The 20,456-nt window shown below is 36.8% G+C and overlaps 1 protein-coding gene across 2 annotated transcripts in view; it reads left to right on the top strand.

Moving 5' to 3' along the window:
* RAD18 (RAD18 E3 ubiquitin protein ligase) overlaps nucleotides 1–20,456 on the top strand; it is a 106,116-nt gene that overhangs the window by 29,799 nt on the left and 55,861 nt on the right. For both annotated transcript variants that reach the window (XM_047779720.1, XM_047779712.1), the window contains exons 6-9: nucleotides 2,727–2,826; nucleotides 7,430–7,614; nucleotides 15,349–15,425; nucleotides 16,692–16,752. In XM_047779720.1, coding sequence (XP_047635676.1) covers nucleotides 2,727–2,826; nucleotides 7,430–7,614; nucleotides 15,349–15,425; nucleotides 16,692–16,752 — 423 coding nt within the window. The remainder of the gene's footprint in view (nucleotides 1–2,726; nucleotides 2,827–7,429; nucleotides 7,615–15,348; nucleotides 15,426–16,691; nucleotides 16,753–20,456) is intronic.

Below are 20,456 nucleotides of genomic sequence, written 5' to 3'. Positions count from 1 at the left end.
TTTTTTACTTGTATTTCCTAGCATATCTTATCTTGGCTCAGTTTTTTTTTTCTTTAATGAATTGATAGTTCTTACTGTAGTGTTTTTAACTTGATAACATTTCCCCCCTGCAGCAAAATCTTTGTTTTCAAGTGAAATCTCTCAGTGAATCATAACATATAGAAGATAAAATTGGCCCTGCTCCATTAAAGTGGAAGTGGAGGGTCTGGAGGCTGTGCTTCTCCACCTGACCTTCCACGTGGTCCCTGCCTGTTATCCATGGTGGCCTCTAGAGACCTCCACATATCCCTGGAATTCATCAAACAGTTTCCAAGTGATCATGTTTCCACTTTTTATTTTTATTTATTTATACTTTCGGATTTTTATTTTTTCTATTATAGTTGATTCACAATATTCTGTTGATTTCTGCTGTACGGTAAAATGATCCAGTCACACACACACACACACACACACACACACACACAAACACATTCTTTTTCTCACATGATGGAGAATAATATTTCCACTTTTTAACACTGCATTTGCACAGGCATACCTTGAAGGATTTGGTTCTAAACCACCGTAATAAGGCAAATATCCAAATATCACAGGTTTTTTCTTTCCCAGTGCATATAAAAGTTATGTTTACACTATACTATAATCTATTAAGTGTGCTTTATGACTGAAAAAATGACTAAAAAAATGTACATGCCCTAATTAAAAATTTTTTTTTGTTTAAAAATACTGTCTTAGCTAATCTTCAACATAGGAGGCAAGAGTATACAGTGGAGAAAAGACAGTCTCTTCTGTAGGTGGTGTTGGGAAAGGTGGACAGCTGTATGTAAATCAATGGAGTTAGTACCATTCCTCACACCATACACAAAGATAAACTCAAAATGGCTTAAAGACTTAAATTTAAGACATGATACCATAAAACTCCTAGAAGAGAACATAGGCAAACATTCTCTGTCATAAATTGTATTAATGTTTTCTTAGGTCATTCTCCCAAGGCAATAATAAAAGCTAAAATAAAAAAGATCTAATCAAACTTATAAATCTTTTGCATAGCAAAGGAAACTGTAAACAAAATAAAACGACAGCCTGCAGAGTGGGAGAAAATATTTGCAAACTATGCAACCAAAAAGGACTTAATTTCCAAAATATACAAACAGCTCATACAACTTAATTTAAAAAACCCCAAACAAACCAATCAAAAAATGGGCCAAAGACCTAAGTAGACATTTCTCCAAAGACATGCAGATGGCCAATAGGCACATGAAAAGATGCTCAATATCACTAATTATTAGAGAAGTGAAAATCAAAACTACAGTGAGGTACCACCTCACACTGGTCAGAATGGCCATCATTAAAAAATTTACAAATGACAAAAGCTGGAGAGGTTGTGGAGAAAAGGGAACCCTCCTACACTGTTGGGAATATAAATTGGTGTAGCCAGCTATGTAAAACTGTATGGAGGTTCCTTTAAAAACTAGAAATAGAGTTGCCATATGATCCAGCAGTCTCACTCCTGGGCATGTATCTAGAGAAAACTAATTTGAAAACTACATGCACCCCTGTGTTCATAGCAGCACTGTTTACAATAGCCATGACATGGAAGCAATCTAAATGTCCATCCACAGATGAATGGATAGAGAAGATATATATATATATGTACACACACTTATACACACAACGGAATACTACTCAGCTATAAAAAAAGAATGAAATAATACCGTTTGAGACAATGTGAATGGACCTAGAGATTCTCATACTAAGTGAAGTAAGTCGGAAAGAGAAAGAGAAATACCATATGGTATCATTTATATGTGAAATCTGAAGTATGGCAGAAACAAACTCATAGAAAACCAAACTTATGGTTACCAAAGGGGAAAGGGTAGGGAGGGATAATTAGAAGTTTGAGATTAGCAGGTAATAAACTTTTATATTAAAAATATATTAAACAACAGGGTCCTATTGTATTCAATATCCTGTAATCAACCTCATTGAAAAGAATATGAAAAAGAATCTATATATAACTGAATCACTGTGCTGTACATCAGAAACTAACACAACATTGTAAATCAACTATACTTAAAGTTTAAAAAAGAAAATGCTGGCCATCACCAGACAATACAGGGTTGCCAAAAACCTTCAATTTGTTTAAAAAAGAAAAGCGTTATCTGCAAAGCACAATAAAGTGAAGCACAGTAAAATGAAATATGTCTTTAGCTACAAATGAGAGCTAAATTAACAAATCTGTAGCCATTAATAATTTGAAGAGTGGTTGGCCCACGCCAATATATATTTTTATTTAGCTGCATATACCCTTCCCCCACCTTCCATCTCCAGCTGGGTATGTCTTACTCAAGTTGTTATGATTGCTTCAGTGCTAAACATTAATGGATCCTAAGACTAGGAAATACTTAAGATTAGTTTTATAGCTTGGTCATGCTTTGGTGGAAAAGATTTAACTAAAGCATTTTTTAATAAAAGAATTTCCAGACTTCTTTGCAGTATCTTCCTTCAGAACTAGGATTCTAATTATTATTATTATTTTCCACAGTATAGTCATTATTCAGTAATCAGGAGTCTGTTCCACTCCTGTTGCCCTTTTTCTCTTATACTTTTTTAAGTGTGTGTTAAGATTGGATTCTGTTTTTTATCTTAGTTGCTAGAAGGTGCCAGGTTATGTTATTTTTGCTTTTTCTATAAATAATGAAATCTTCTTCTCTTTTTGAAAAATACAGTGGATTGTCCTGTTTGTGGGGTTAATATTCCAGAAAATCACATTAATAAGCACTTAGACAGCTGTTTATCACGTGAAGAGAAGAAAGAAAGCCTCAGAAGGTAAGAAAGTTAAACACAACCATTGAGCTACTTTAGCTGTTGCTTCTTCTGCTTTATAAAATATTAGCCACCTGTCCATTCTTTATTCTTTCTTCAACTCCTACCTTGCCAAATATAATTAACTTTATTATATGCTAATAAAATTTGACTGAACAAGAAATTAATGACTTAGAATTCAATAATTCTTTTTAGATTTGTTTTTTTCTCTTAGAATCTTAGAACTACCATAAAACCCTTGGCTAAAGAAAGCAAGGTTAGACTGAACATAGAACACATCAAAGCTTATGTTAGTTCTTAGGAAGCTCAGAAGTTTAAATTTTTTAAATCTAACTTTTTCAAAAATTTATTTTTTCTGAATAGTTAATTACCATACACACATGATGTTGAAAGATACAAAAGGGTATGTTTGAAATGTAATCTATATTGTCTCCCAGTTACCCAGGTAAGATAAGTAAGTTGTCAACCCAATATTTGTACCTAAACTCACATTATTCTGCCTCTTATACATTTAAGTCACAGTAGTTTATTAAACTAGACTGCTGTTTTTACACATACAAGTTGTCTAGGAATCACATTTTAATCAAAGTTAAATTGAGAGTGTTAAAGAGTCAGTGGTTAATGAAGATAATAGGGAAGCAGAAGTTGCAAATTAGGTGAGTATGGTGATGAAGGAAAGAGGAGAGATGGAATGGTGGTTTGGGGAAGGAATAAGCAGCAAAATCGAGGAAGATTTTATTTATTCAAATAGAAATTATATAAGCTTTTAGCCTCCTTCCTTCCACTATCTCCAGGGAGAGAACAGATGATATAAAGTATAAGAGATCAAAAGTCCAGTAATGAAGCTATCCTTGACATGCAAAAAGAACCCTTTTGAAACAGGAAGGAAGGGGAGAGAATAAGTGATATTTCAGAGGTATCTGGAAAGGAGAGGAAGGAAAGTGAAGAAACCAATGCTATCTAGGAGGTGAGAATGAACAGAATAATTGGCACTTCCATTTGGTCTATTTTGAAGAACTTGGAAGAGTCTTTTCCAAAAACCATGCTGGTTAGGCAGGAGTACTTTATCATATTTATGGTTAAAGATAAAATAGTATCACTTAATTTTTATGAGTATATCTGGATTCAGTTCAGTTTCCAAGGGACAGACTCTTGCTGTTAAAATTTACGAAAGGTAACATATAAAGCACAGTGGTACTTTCTTAATTTACAGTGGGGACACCAATTAACAGTTATTATTGTGTTCTTAGCTTGATATTGTTTTCCCTAGCAGAACCTTTTTTTCAAGTGAAATCTTACAGTGATCCATAATATGTGAAGCAGGTAAACTTGGCCCTGTTCCATTAAAGTAGAAATAGGGGCCTGGGCCTGTGCTGATCCACCTGACCCTCCCCCTGCCTTGGTCCCTGCCTATTATCCATAGTGGCCTATAGGGCCTAAGATTCCTCCACAGACGGATCCTGGCATCAGATGCCTGTGCAGTCTTGCACGCACAGCAATCAGTCCTAGTGGCTAAGTTTGTTGACAGGAATAAAATTTAGATTTTTAGGATGCCTAGTTAGTTGGGATTTGGAATAAATGAAGCTGGATCATCTCGAGGGTTATTTCCCATAAGCTGTGAGAATCTGATGACTTCTTTAGAAATGCTTTTTCCTAGAGAATGAGTTGGGAGATTGGAAGCTGAGCATTTTCTCCTTGACCAGTAAGGAATCAGCACTGATAATCCTGCTTGGTCTCTCTTTTTCCAGATACATCCATCATATTTCTTCTAACATACTTAGCTCTGTCAATTTATCTAAAGACATACACATCCATGAATAATGAAGTTCAGGTTCCACTAGTGGTTCCAAAGTGCTCGATGGAAAGCTAAAGTCCTGCCATTTGCTCTGTAGTGCTTTTAGAAGCAATGCATACTCTCAGGGAAAGATTCACTGTGCAAGTTAGTGGACTGAAGGCTCTGAGAAGTCCTACATCAAATATGATTGTTGGATTTTGTTTTATCTAATAATTCCTATATTTATTTGACCCCCCCCCCCAAACTCTTTTGTCCTCTTAACTTAATCTTGCAAAACTAGAATTTGGAAGGATACACCTCGGGAGACATTGAGTCACCTTTCTCTTTAGTTATATCCTCATCCTGGATCTGGTCACATAAAAGAGTCTCTGGCATTTAGAAAATTTTCTCCACAACACCCTGACAGGTCCCTGCTTTAATGTGTATGATAGCTCTGTAGATTCATATCAGAGTAGATTCAAAGAATACTCTTCCTTTTGATGTCCTCAGGTTCTGAGGACCCTTAAAAGCTTTACTGTTAAACCAAATCATGAAAGAAAGGTCAGTGTCATTTTCATGTTTTGGGGAAACATTTTTCAGGCTTCATGTTTTTATTGTTGCTTTCTGCTAGTGCTTTTCATTGTAAATGCCAGTGAGCAGTACAGTTTTCCATTAGAATTTCACAGTCTTAAATTTAATCATCTACCCTTAATAAAATAAATGTTGTGACACAGACTTAATGAATTGTCCCTCACAATGTTCTTGTATAAACTCCTACAAAATGTTTGAGCTCTTGCTACCTACTGTGATTTTGTTTAACCATCATCAGTGTTGTAGAGTCCAATAGCCCATCAGTCATTACAGGAAGAGCAATTTTCAGAAAAATGTAATCTGTTGACAGTTTGTATGTCTTTCTGCAGTTAGTTATTTCTGGCTTTTAGATTTTATTTATAGAGTGTGAAAGAAATAACCCAGCCAGGGAATGGTGCTGTTGGTTAATAGAGAAATGTTTGGTTGTTTTCAGTCTGTACTTGACTGTACTATCTTTTAGTGTAGTCTGTGGACCATTTGCATCAGATTTTACCCTGTGGAACCTTGTTAATAGAGATTTTAGGTCCCCACTTAAGACCTGAGTCAAATTTGGTGGGTGATATGGCAAAGTGATTGAGAACTGTATTTTTTTTTCCCTTAGGGCCACGCCCACAGCATATGGAGGTTCCTAGGCTAGGGGTCTAATCAGAGTTGTAGCTGCCGACCTACGCCAGAGCCACAGCAATGTGGGATCTGAGCCGAGTCTGCAGTCTACAGCACAGCTCAGGGCAAGCACCAGATCCTTAACCCATTGAGTGAGGCCAGGGATCAAACCCGCAACCTTGTGGTTCTTAGTTGGATTCATTAACCACTGCTCCGTGATGGGAACTCCCCGAGAATTGCATTTTAAATAAGCTTTTTAGGTGGTTCTGAGATGTACTAAAGTTTCAGCAGCATGGCCTTGTGCTAACTAGCTACATTCAGGTCCTTTGTAAAATATTGTTTTTGATAAATCTATTACTTTCAAGTTCCCATTATTTTTTACCTGAAGTTTTGATAGTTCATTTAAAAATGATTGCAAATGTAGTGACTACTTTGAATATATATTTGTTAAGCACCTAATTGTGATAACATTGAGCCAGATGATGTACTCAGAGAACCAGACTATAATCAGAGTAAATAGATTAAAATTTACTAAAGAATTCCTGTTTATAAGATTGTCTCAAGTCATTCATGTGCTTAGGTAGTTCGACTTCTACATATTCCGTGTAATAAATGTTTACTAATTGATTTTTTGGAAGTTCTCTTGTGGTATGGTAGGGTTAAGGATCCAGCTTGGGTCACTGCTGTGCCAGCCAAGTTGGTTTTTTGGAGGGAATACAAGACAGGGCTTTGTGAAGTTTAAGATTGCAGCTTGGTGCTTATTGTATTCATTATGTAAATACAGTGAAGAGCCAGGTGGTGATTTTGCTACTGCATTTCTTAGAATACCTTACATATTTGTCAATATAATTAATGGAAATTGAAAGAAACAAAACTCTGTTGCTTTTCTTGCTGCTGCTTTCAGTTGTGTTCTTTTGAAGATAATGCCACAAGAATACTGCCTACCCATCAACTCTCTGAATTCTCTTTGCAAAATAATCGCCTTGGGTTTAAGGGAGCAGTTTTGCTTCTGCATCAGAACTGTTTGCAAAGAAGCTTTATATGATGATATTCTTAAATCTGTAGCCTGATCCTTGATAGCATCTGTACTCTAATCACCTGAGATAACTGGTTTTTATAGAGATTTCACAGTGTGATCCTAAGTTCTCATAGCATTTAGTCCACAAGCCTCAGTATGAGTCCCAAGTCTGTGTCTTTAGGCCTGACCTCTTTCTAAGACCTAACTTTCTGTACATTTTGGCTGCCACCTAGATTCCCCTATTCGAATGTCCCACTGCCACTTCAGGGGCATCACTGTCAGATGAGTACTGTCAACTTTTGAGGGGTGGGAGGAATATACCTGCAGTATGTGAAAGTTGCCAAGTCAGGAATCAGACCTGCGCCACAGCAGTGACCTGAGCCACTGCACACTGCAGTGACAATGCCAGATTCTTAACCCACTAAGCCACCAGGGAACTCCAATACTGTCGACTTTTCTTGCAAATTTAATCCTTCTTGTCTTTCCAGTTTTTATCTTAATGGTTCTGTGATTCTCCCAGTCACTCTTGTATTGTGTCAGAAGGCGAATTACTCTTTTATATGAAAAACATTTGATGATTCACAATAACCCTCTGTGGTTTCTTTTTTTCACCTTTTCAGTTCTGTTCAGAAGAGGAAGCTGCTGCCCAAAACTGTATATAACTTGCTCTCAGATCGAGATTTAAAGAAAAAGCTAAAACAGCATGGATTATCTGTTCAAGGAAATAAACAACAGCTCATTAAAAGGCACCAAGAATTTGTACACATGTACAATGCCCAGTGTGATGCTTTGCATCCTAAATCAGGTAAAGTAATAAAACAATGAGTTATGTTTATTCTCTGGATAAAGCAATTTTGTGTGGCTTAGGGATTATAAAACACAGGGAAAAATTTTTAATACATTTTTGATAATAGGTAAGATATGCAAATGTACTCCTTCCAGAGGTACCTAGAGTGTTCTATGATAAGCCAGCCCTTCTTTCAGCTGGTCTCTCTCCATTCCCTTCTCAGAGGCAATCTCTGCTGCCAGCTTCTTAGGTGTCTTTCTAGAGATAATGTGTTATCATTTTTGCTTCAAGCTGCCAATTTTCCTTTAAAGAAGATTTAAAAAATTTAAAGGAAAGCCTGTGTGTGCCTACATATTTACTATTTGTAGTAGTCTTCACTTCTTTGCTTAGATCCAGATTTCCACCTGATGTCATATTCTTTTGGCCTAAAAAACTTCATTTAATGTTTCTTGTAGTACAGAAAGTTCTCTCAGCTTTTATTTGTCTGAAAACGTCTTAATTTTGCATTCTTTAAAAAAAACAAAAACCTTTATTTGGAAATAATTTTGTACTTATGGGAAAGTGGAAATATTATCATAAACAACACATACACCCTAGAATACCCAGTGTGGTGCAAGGGGATTGGCGGCATCTTGGGAGCCCTGGGACGCAGGTTCAATCCCTGGCTTGGTACAGTGGGTTAGGAATCCTGTGTTGCCATAGCTGCAACTGGGGTTTGGATCTGATTGCTGGCCTAGGAACTCCATGTGCCAAGGGGTGGCCAAAAAAGAGAAAAAAAAACAAAAAACAAACCAAAAAACACATACACACCCTTTACATGGATTCATCTATTAGCATTTTGTCCTGTTTGGTCTATGAATTAGTTTTTCTCTCTCTCTCTGAATGTATTTGTGTTTGTGTATACATACATATATGTACACATATATTTTCCTAACCCATCTAAGAAGAAGTTTGTAATCTTGACTTCTGAATACTTCATTGTATATTTCCTAAGAAAAGGGATATTCTCTTTCATTGCAGTACAGTTCTCAGTGTGAGTAAATTCATCTTTGTTAAAGAGTTCTGTCATCTTGATTCCAGTTTTACCGGTGGACCCAATAATGGCCTTTATGGATTTTTTTTTCTCCTCTAGTACATGATCACAATGTTAAATTTAGTCATAGTAGCCTTTCAGTCTCTTTCAGTTAGGAACAGTTCCTCACCTTTCTTTGTCCTTTATGGCATTGGCATTTCGAAAGAATAATCTTTGTTGTTGTTGGTTTTTTTCCCCAAATAGAATGTTTCCCATTTGGCTTCGTCTAATGTTCCTTATAATTACATTTGGGTTATGCATTCGTGGCCAAAATACTATGTAAATGATGTTTTGTTCTTCTCAGAGTATCAAGTTAGAAGTATTTAACATCTTTGTGCCCCTTATTTGTTCACCTTGTCAGTTTCTTCATGTATAGTTTTCCTTCTCACTCTTAATAAGAAATCTGTACAGAGACAGTTTAATACCATCTAAATATCCCATACTTGATTAAAATCTTACCCCTATGGTAAAAAAAAAGGAGTTCCCATTGTGGCTCAGTGGGTTAAGGACTCATTGTGTCTCTTTGAGGTTGTGGATTTGGTCCCTGGCCTCGCTCAGTGGCTTAAGGATCCCTTGTTGCAAGCTGCAGCATAAGTCACTAGCATAACATGGTAGTGATTCCTTGTTCTGGCTCTGGCATCAGCCATTTCCGTGAGAAGCTTTGCATCTTTTTTTGAGGAAACCAAGATATGGCTGCCAGCTATGCTTGTTGCTACCTGGTGCCTTTGCTTCTTTCAGCAGATAGAGCTCAGGAAATATATACATTCTTGTACCTATGCATACATGGATATGTGTGTACATACACATGTCTGTGTCCCTGTGTTCTACATATATATGTACAGATTAGAACATACCAGTACCCCTACTTTTGATACAACCCCATAGGGTTCTTCTTTATCTTTCTCATTTGTATTTGTATTTCCCTTTTTCAACAAGGAGTATCTTCCCTCCCAATCTTCCCCTCCCTCCAGTCTTCCCTCCCAGAATTTGTTCAGTTCTGTAATACATCTACTGCTACACCTCTGCAAACAGAGAAAGAATTTCAGATTTTTTTTTTCCACTTCTCTCTACCCGAGTCTTCCCTCTCCCCTCCCCCCTTGCCTGGACTAAGGGTACATGGTCATATACTGTGTTCATAAGTTACTTTCCCCCTTCATTGTGGTTGTTACTTATTTGAAATAATACAGTGAAGCTCATTTGCTTCACTTTGTTTCCAATTTTTGTTGTTGTTACTTAGTTTCCCCTTCTAACTATAATAGATTAATAACAAATATAACTGTCAGGAATAGCAGTGTTTGGGCCCTGTGTGGCTCAAGCCTAACAGTATTTGTATAATGGAGTAGTTACTGTCATAAAAGTAGTGCATACAGTAGCAGTTTTGTTTTCTTTTGTTTCAAGTGTATTCCTAATTGCCTGTTACAGCATTTTTATGTTAGCTATAAAATTTTTGTCAGGTAATTCCAACATCCGAGTCATCTTAATGGTAACATCTTTTGGTTATCTTTTCTCATTCAAGTTGTGATTTTCTTGCTTTTTACTATGGCAAGTGTTTTTATTATAGCCTGGACATTTTCAGTATAATAGTATAAGACTCTAGATCCTTTTTAAATACTCTCTTTTTTTTGGCTTTATTAGGTGATTCACAAATTGGGCAGCATCCCATCCAGAGACTAGAAGAGTGTGCCCCTAAATATTCTGTTTTAGGAAGCATTCACCCTGTTTAGGTTTGAGATGCAGATCCTGGCCTATCTTTGTGGAAAGTGGTTCTAATGACAGTTTAGTGTCCAGAGCCCGTGCAGTGTTATTCTGGTCTGTGCCATTTAATTGCTACCTTGGGGCACTCTGAATATCTGGTATTCTGTTCTGTGGTTCAGTTCTCAATGCAATGCTTTTGTCAAATCTAGACAGTTTCCCCTGTGAATCAGCTAGGGGTGTGTCCAGGTTTTTCTGTGCAGGCGTAAAGAATACTTTCCTCCAGGTTTCTTCTCTTTGAGATCCTCTTCCTGTAGTCACTAGTCGAGAGGGTGAGGATGCCACCTGCTATTGCTGGGTGGCGGTGGAGTCAGGGGTAGGGGGATAGAAGTCTAGGCTCCTTGCTAGATTTCTAGTCAGCGGAGAGTTTGCATTGACACTGTATTGGCAGGAGAAGAAAGCCTGCCTCAGACTTCCTGCTGCTGCTGGGTAGGGGGTGTGGAAGTCCACACTCCCCAGTTAACCTCTGATGATATTGCAGGGGGCTGGGAACATCAGCAGTTTAGCTGGATATTATAAAAAATGTTTCTCATCTCTCCCTGTCACAGTCCTTTGCTTAGGATAGCTTTTTCTTGGCACCCCCCCACCCCACCCTACCCATCCCTGTGCCTGTTGGTGGTTCTGGATTGCAGCTTCACCAGAGACCAGTCTAGGGTATTTAGAAGATATAAAGTAACCTAGGAAACTTAGCAGTGTTGTTCCTTAGATTCTGAGATCCTTATTAACCAGTCCATTTTCCTCCTTCCACATTTCAGAGTTCTCTTATCACTGTCTGCTATGTCCATAGTTTTTAGTTAAACTTTGCAGGGAAGAATATGAGAAATGAGAAGAAAAATGATCTAGCCCATCTTGTTTAGAACTAGAAGGTCTTGTTCATGTACGATTTTTAATTTCTATTATAGCTGCAAGCACATTAAGAATTGTTAAGTCTTGGTGAATTGACCCCTTTTTATAGATATATAATTTCCCTCTTTATCCCTGATAACATTCATTGCTCTGGAGTCTCATGCCTCATATTGATATAGCTACTCCAGGTTTCTATTCATTAGTAGTTACATGATACATCTCTTTCCATCCTTTACTTTGGATCTATCTATGTCTTTTATTTAAAATGGGTTCTATTTTGGCAGTATATTGTTTGGTTTTTCTTTTTTTATTCATTCTGCATTCTCTGGCTCTTATTAGTGCTTTTAGACCATTTATATTTAGTGCAGTTGTTGATACAGTAGGCTTCAAGCTTAGCATCTTGTTAGTTGTTTTCTGTTTGTTCCTTTTATCCCTTTTTGTTGTTTTTTGGATTGAGTATTTTTTAAATTATATTTCATTTCTACTATTAGCTTATTATTTTTCCTCTTTTTTAAAAAAGTTTTAGGAGTTCCCATTGTGGCTCAGAGTTAAGAGCCTGACAGAGTGTCCATGAGGATGTGTGTTCAAGCCATGGTCTCACTCGTTGGGTTAAGGATCCATTGTTGCTACAAACTGCATTGTCACAGATGCGGCTCAGATCTCATGTTGCCATGGTTGTGACCTGGGCTGGTAGCTGCAGTTCCCATTTGACTCCTAGCTTGGGAACTTCCATATGCCATGGGTATGTGCTTTAAAAAAAAGTTTTAGTGTTTGCATTAAGGTTTGTAATCTACATCTTTAATTAGTCACAGTCTGCCTTCAAAGAATATACTGCTCTGCTTGTAGTATAAGAATCTTACAGTAGTATACTCCCAACCCCTAATTCTTTGTGTTGTTGTCATGCTGTTAACACAATGCGTTGCTATTATTTTTCCTTTATACAGATGATATTTTTATAATAAAAATAAAAAATATATACATTTCATATTTACCTTCATTGTTATCATTTCTAACACTCTTCTTTAAGAGATGAGTTTCTTCTGCTTGAAGAATTTTACTTGTTATAGTACAAGTCTGCTAATAATATATTCTCTCTGTTTTTGTTTGACTCAGAAAGTCTTTGTTTCTCTTTCACTTTTGAAAAATATTTCCATTGCTATAGAATTCTGGATTGGTGAATGTTTTCCCCCCCACACTTTAAATTCTTCATTCTGCTGCCTTCTGACTTGAATAGATTTTGAAAAGGCTGTGACGTAATGCTTGACTTTTATTTATGTAATATACCCCCTTTTCTGCCTGGCTTTAAAATTTTCTCCCTGTGATATGTGTAGATATATTGTGTGTTTTTGTTTTGTTATGTTTTTTATTATTTATTCTGCTTGATATTCTTTAAGCTTCTTGCATTTGTGGTTTAATATCTTTCATTATATTTAGCAAATTCTGGCTATCAGGTCTTCAACTATTTCTTCTTCCAGGATTTCTGTTACATGTATATTAGGCTTTTTGATACTGCCCCACAGCTCTTAGATGCTTTATTCTGTCTTTTGTTTGTGTGTGTGTGTGTTCTCCTCTTTCACTTTGGGTAATACCACCAACCCCATTTTCAAGTTCACTGATTTTTTTTCCTTAGCTTAGTTATCTCTCTTAATTTTTTTTTTTGTCTGACATTTCTCTTTTGTTCTTGGTGTTTTCATCTCTCTCCTGAGATGCCCATCTCTTCATGCATGTTTTTTGTCTTTTCCACTAGATATTTTAGCATATTAATCATAGTTGATGTGATTCAGTCAATTCCATGTCTGTAGTTCTAGCATCTGGGTGATAGATATCTGAATTTAGTTTTGTTATTATTTGGTTGCTTTCTCATGTATCTTGTAAATTTTGGTTGAAAGCCAGACTTAGTATGTGAGAATCTAAACACTGGAGTAAATACTATGTATGACTAAAAAATGGACTTGTCTCCTCTTCTGCTAGGTTTTTATTGTGTGTGGTTGACTTGGTTTGGTTTTGTTGTTGCTGTGGTTATCCACAGTTGACCACCAGTTTCATATCACTTGTGCTTAGATGGGTGCCAGAGTTACCAGAAGTCCTTTTGTTGTTGTTGTTTTTAAATGTACCCCTGTCACTTACTCTTAGATTTTCCCTGTGAGCCTGTGCTTTATGGAGTCTCTTTCCATGCTCACTTCTCTCTCAGTGACAGTTCACTGTTACTTGTCACTTGGAGCAACCCCATTCCATGGTAAGGAGCAAGGGGTTGTTCTCTGTTCTAGTTGAGCTCTGTCTTAGGCAGTCTTATGATTGTGGATCTCAGGAGTAGGGCTCTCTCAGTAATCTTGTACCTCCCTAAGTGGCAAGGGTCCTCCAGGGGTCTAGGCCCAGGGCAGTTCCCTTACCCTTCTGCCAGAGTGGAGAGTTTCATTTATTTCCTTTCTCCATTTATGTATGTTCTGGGGACTAGAATTTTCCCTCAGTGGCTTAATGCTTTTGTTTGCTAAGGGTTAAAGATCTTATGAGGCTTTGTGCCTTCACACAGTGGGGGCTGTTCTCCTTTCCTAGGCCTCGATCTTGGGGGACACGTTTGAGAATATTCAGTAAGGTCTATAGAAAATAACCTTGAAATCAGTGTGAATCCCCTTGTGTCTCTGCTTGCCAGGATTTTTATACTTTCATGGTGGTTCACACTTGACCTTTTGCAGTTCATCAGAATGTTAATCTGAAATCTTTTTACCTAGAGGTAGGATGATCCTAGTCTTTCTCCTTATGTCAGCCAGTGCTCATGACCCCGCTTTCCTCTAAGGCACTTGTCTTTTAATTTGATCTCAGGCTCTTTGGTTTCCCTGTGACTAGTTGTATTAGATTCAAGATAAATTAGTTTTATGTGTTATCTAGCCTTTTCTTGTTCTTAGAGTGAGATGGACACTATATCCAGCTCTTTACATCATAAACAGAATCAAAGTCTCCCTGAAAGACTGAAGCACCTACTGTATCTAATCCTAAAATAGTTTCCCTAATACCTTAGAAAAGAATATGCTAAATGTTCTCTATCTTGAATGATGCTTGTGTTAGTGGATTGGATAGAATGAAAGTGTTTCATTTTCCTGTTACACCATGATTCAGTAAATTTATGCTAGCTTTTCATGTTCAGAGAGAGAGATTGTTTATATTCTTTCTACTGGAGTCAAGAGGTACCTCTCAATGCTTGAAAAACAAACTTTGAATTGAGGTAATTGCATTCTCGAAGACTGGCTTTTGTAAAACACTTCTTAGTAGGGGTTATTTTAAGTTTATATAGAAGAACGGTGAAGAATACAATGATTTTCCCCATTTACCTGTTATCCAGCATAAACAGTTGTCAGCCCATGCCTAATGATGTGTTGTCTGTTATTTACAGCCCTCTCCTCATGGGTTATTTTGAAATAAATTCCAGACATAGGATTTTTTTGTGCATATAAGTGAGTATAAGAGAGTGTAGTTGTTTTCCTACACCATATGTATTTTAGTTTTAATACGTCGACCTAGTAGACAGAAAGACAGCATTGGCAGATTTCATGCCTTTGGCCTTCAAAGGTATTTATAGGAGGCAGAGTTCATTCCAGATCTCTCTGATGTATGTGATTGGTGACCACACCCACTTTCAGAAGTTGTAGAGTTGAGCCATTGTCCTCTGCTCTTTGTAGACCTGTGTCTCTCTTTGAAAAGCAGTCTGTTGTACTACATTTAGTACATTGGAGTCTGAGTGGGTATCTCCTAAGAATAGAATTCGCACTAACAAATTAATTTTAGTATTCCATTGGGACTGCTGTTTATACCTGTATACTCAAAGAAAGAGCAAAATGACTTTGCTGTACTCTTCTGGGCATATTTTAAACTGTGATTGCATGTAAAAGCTAAGTATTTTAACCTTGTGTTCTTATTTTTTTAACCTTATTTTGAAATAATTTGAGAGTTACAGAAAAATTACACAGATGAGACAGGGAATTCATGTATAGGCATCATCTAACTTCGTTGTTAACAGTTTATATAACCAGAGTACATTGAACCACCCCATGTAATTAACATTGGCTATATGTTCTTTTTTTTAACAGCTGCTGAAATAGTTCAAGAAATTGAAAATATGGAGAAGACTAGGATGCGTCTTGAAGCTAGTAAACTGAATGAAAGTGTATGTTCATGGTCTGTTTCAATATCTCAGTAGAAGTGAAGAGAAGAAAAGCTGAATATCCTGCAGATGGAAGGAAACCAGTATTAAATCTGTTCAGTGGGAAATATAATAGAACGTATTTCCATTTAAAGTGTTCTGATTTACTTGCTGCTCACTTTTAACACAAAATTCTATCATATTTTAGCAGTCTTCCTGCATAAAGTGCAATCCAAAGTAGAGTTTATTAATGAATTATAGTTTTGTAGAAAAAGCACCTGCCTGTACCTCAGATAACCTTGGTATTGCTTCTTTCTCTCGTGGTTGCACTTGATAAGCTTTAACTAAACTCTGTGGCCCTTAGGATCTTCATCTGTAAAACTGAGGGATTGAGCTATGCGGTCTCTAAGATCCCGTTTTAGCTCTGGCATCCTGCATTTCTATGATTATAATGATGGAGAAGTTAAGTGAGTATGAGAGTTTATGAGGATTAGCATCCTTTGAGCTTATTGAGGGAATCAGAGACCTAAATTTCTTCACTGTTGCCTTCTTCTAGTGTTGTGGTCCAAAACTTGAGGAAAGGATACCAAAGAAGAAAAGAGTCATGGTGTCCTTTCCCAAGTAGACTTTTTTCCTAGACCATCGGTAATGTGTTTGTAAAGAAAGCAATGACCTTAGGGAAGTAAGTTTATAATCAGATAGTAGAAAAAATGAGATTTTCATTGGCTTTATCATTACCTGTGTGATAAAAGACTATAATGAAATGTATAAGTAGATTCCTTATCTCTTGAGTGTAAGATTTTAAAAAGTGGAACTAGAAATTTAACACACAAAATCTTGTATTACTGCATTTTCTCTATTTCCTTTGTGGTAGACTTGGAAAAGTTAGTTTGGAAAAGACAGAAGACAAACAAGATCTGCCTTATTAATGATCTGCTAAATGTCTCTTCAGTATTGTAGTTTTAAGTATTACTTGTAGTAATGAATATGAAAAATTAAATATTGAAAGTAGGAAATTTAATTCACTGTTAATACTTCATAAATTCTAATGGAATCACTGTTGCATTTTTCTACTAGTGAAGAAAAGTAATGAGTAAAATGTATATTAATTATGATATTCTAGAGAAATAAACAGGAGTTAATCTTCCTACATCTATATAAAACAGAGATGTGAGATTATTTCCCTCTATTTTAAACATTGATATTTGAAATTTGAAAGTTTTATAGTTTACTAATTTCTGTTTTTGTCTTTTTTGGAATTTTTAATTAAGAATTTTTGGATTATTTTAGATAATGGTTTTTACGAAGGACCAAACAGAAAAGGAAATAGATGAAATTCACAGAAAATATCGTAAGTTGTGTGATGTTTTCTTTATTTTTGAAGAACTTGGGTTGCAGTTTTTCATCTTAAGTATTTTTTAAAATATATTTTCATATTAATGTTTGATATAAACTTTCATTTTAATATTTCTTAAGACACTGAATTTTAGTTAAATGTTTACTCAGACAGTGACCTTTTTTTGTAACTCTCTGTGCCTGCTCTTTGATTTGTGACAAACTGTCTGCTTTGAGCTTCTCACTAAGCACTTGGCAGATATTAATTGATTGCTCTCAGAGCATTTCTGTGAGAAGAAATGGGATTAAAATGGAAACATTCCTGACTTGCCATTCTGTCCTCAGGCCACTCAGTGACAGTGTTTCTGTAAAGAATTTCAGCACTCTGTAGCTTGCACATTTGTGCCGAAAATAGTTTTCATCTTACTCATTGTTACCAGATTCCCGGCTTTATCATTTCGTTTTCCTTAAATGGCTGCTGTAGGTATCTTTCCCAGAGCTAGCACATTACTGTTTTGTCAGTTAGGTAGCTATTTATTCTTTGGTTGGTTGGTTGGTTTTTAGTTTAATTTTAAATTTAAGTGCCCAGCAAACAGTAGATAAATATTTGCTGAATGAGTACCCCACATTTCGGTTATGCTAAGAGAATTTTGTTTTCTTTGTTCACTTCTTAAGCTTTGAAGGTTCAGAACCAGCCATGATATGTTTGGGAAGGGAGAATGCACAGGCACTAGGTGTAATTGTGGCCTGTGCCTTCCCAGAGTAGGGAAAGGAGCCTAAACAATTCACGGACCAGAGGCTGAACAACCAAAGTTGCAGCTCTGGTGAGGGAACCATAAAGCACTTGTGATCAATCCTTGCTAATTAGAGTTGGTGGAGCCAAAGTGATCATTGTTGGTACAGGAGCTAGAGCATAACAGATGATCATGGAAGTAGCAAAACTAAGGCCTATAACTTTAAGGAAAGCAGAAAATTTGCATGGAACAAAAAAAAATTTAAATCACTAAAGGATGGTAGCTAATAATTATGTTGTACTGAAGAAAATGTGGTTGAGATATAGGCAGGAAAATGCACAGATAGCTATTGCTCACCATTTAAATATCTTTTAAAATTTTAACCTGACTAGATATGTCATGTTGAGTTAATTCACTTAGCCCTAAAATAAACCTCAGTATATACTTTTTATTTTTTTAACCTTTCATGTACTTCTAAAAGCTTCAGTGCTTAGCATTATAGTTCAGTCATAATCAAAATCATACAGTGATTTAATATCACAATCCAAATAAGCCATTGAATCCTCTTCTTCTTTTAAACATTTTTATTAAAATTTTACGTGCACGTTTTCTTTCAATCACATATATCTATAAAGCTTATAAAACTCCCAAATCTGGAGTTCCCATTGTGGCTTACTTAGCAGGTTAAGGACCCGACGTTGTGGATGTGGGTTTGATCCTTGGCCTGACTCAATCGGTTAAGGATCCGGCTTTGCCACAAGCTGCATTGTAGGTCACAGATGCAGCTCAGATCTAGTGTTGCCGTGGCTTTGGTATAGGCCTCAACCGCAGCTCCAATTTGACCCCTAGCCTGGTAATTTCCAAATGCCTCAGGTGCAGCCGTAAAAGGAAAGCAAACAACCCCCAAATCTACCTCCTCCAGTACCAACCTGTCTTCATTTCTCTTCCCTAGAGGTAATCACTGTCAAAATTTTTGACTTTTGTTTTGGTAATTACCTGCATATTTATAAAAGATTGTTCCTTCTGCTGTTTGTTGAAATGTTAGTTTCAGTTTTCCATGTTAACAACTGACTGAAGTCCTAATATGAAAAATGAAGATTAACTCCTTTATATATCCTGGCTCCTACCTTCCCAATCTCTGAATATTGTCATCATTTTTTATAAAGTCAGTATTTAGTTAGAGCCGTTGTATACAGTTTGAACCAGGCAACATACATGCTAGGGTGATGAAGGGCAGCAGAGTATGCCACCCCAGAGTGTGTCCCTGTGGCATGTTACTTTGAGCTAAAGGCAGTTGAGAAGCAGCAGAAGGAAAAGCTCCCTGCCTTCTCCCATTTGCCTAAGTGTAGGACAAATTACTATGGTGTCTCTCCCTCTTCCCTGTCTATCCCTAGAGGTAAGAGAATAATCTTTAGGAATAGACCTCTTTGTCTTCATGTCAGTGGAGAAAGCTCTAATTTAAATCAGCATTAACAGACTTAACTCTTGTTTACCTTTTTTTTTTTCCTGGCCCTCTTCCCAAAACTGGCCTCCCCTACATCTTTTTTTTTTTTTTTAGGGTCCAAATCTGCCTCTTCTTTTTCTTCGTTTTGGTGGAATATATTTTTCAGGAAACTGCCTGAAAAGGGGGACATATGGAGGAATATTTTTTGAGGCCATACATTAACTGGAAATATTACTTGTACTATTGATTCAGGTTACAGTGCTTGAAAAAAGCTTAATTTTATAAATTAGTAGGGTAGTTTTGTGATATTTTATTTTCTTTAGCAATTTTTTGGATATATTTATACTCATGAACTCCTCTTTTAGTGGAGGAAAGAAATAGTGAAATCCAGTTGAGCCTTAGTTGCAAATCTGTAGAAGGTGTATTTGATACAGAGTTGAATCAAATGAGTTTATTGAGCTACCTGTGGTTTTCAGATTGCAAATGCTTTGACTTTTTTTTTTGCCTTTTGTCTTTTTAGGGCCACACCCATGGCATATGGAGGTTCCCAGGCCAGGGGTCTAATCGGAGCTGTTGCCGCCAGCCTACACCACAGCCACGGCAACGCCAGATCCGAGCCACGTCTGCAACCTACACCAAGCTTACAGCAACACTGAATCCTCAACCCACCGAGTGAGGCCAGGGATTGAACCTGCAACCTCATAGTTGGATTCGTTTCTGCTGTACCACAACGGGAACTCCTCAGATTGCAAATGCTTTGGTAAGCCTTCTTAATTAAGACTGAATTACTCCAGTAAGAGGTGGAAGCTTGGACTGATGGAAAACTACTCTACTTGCCTAACTGCTGTGACAGATATATTTTGGGAATCTTCATGCTCTTTGCCCTAATAAAATATAGTTTTATACTCTGCCAAGGGGGGAAAAAAAAACAACAAAGAAAACCCAAGCCTCTAATGAACACTCTGGGATTATATTCTGAAACTTTTCCTGAGAGTAAACTGGTAATTAAGCAGTCAAGGCATTTTAGCTTAATTTGTTCCTTTATTTTTTTATTTGGTCATTCACTAATTTAATAAATATTTATTGAGCATCTGCTATGTGCCAGATGCTATTCTAGGTAACAGGTATAGAGCAGTGAACAAGATACATAGATCTTTCTTATCTTAGAGCTTATATTCTTTTTTTTTTTTGTCTTTTTGTTTTTAGGGCTGCACCAGTGGCATATGGAGGTTCCCAGGCTAGGGGTCGAATCTGAGCTGTAGCTGCCAGCCTAAGCCACAGCCATTGCAACCCCAGATCCAAGCCATGTCTGCGACCTATACTACAGCTCACAGCGACACCAGATTCTTTCCCTGAGTGAGGCCAGGGATTGAACCCGTGTCCTCATGGTTACTAGTCAGATTCGTTTCCGCTGAGCCACGATGAGAATTCCATTGCTTACAATGTAATGGTAGACAGATAAATAACAATAAATTGGCAGATGATAATGATGATTTTATGTGACACATTCTATAAAGAAAATAAAACAGTAATTTGATAGGG

Source organism: Phacochoerus africanus, chromosome 1 (genome assembly GCF_016906955.1).
Source record: "Phacochoerus africanus isolate WHEZ1 chromosome 1, ROS_Pafr_v1, whole genome shotgun sequence".
In the NCBI taxonomy this organism is placed as follows: domain Eukaryota; kingdom Metazoa; phylum Chordata; class Mammalia; order Artiodactyla; family Suidae; genus Phacochoerus; species Phacochoerus africanus.
This window is presented reverse-complemented; position numbering and strand designations above follow the sequence as displayed.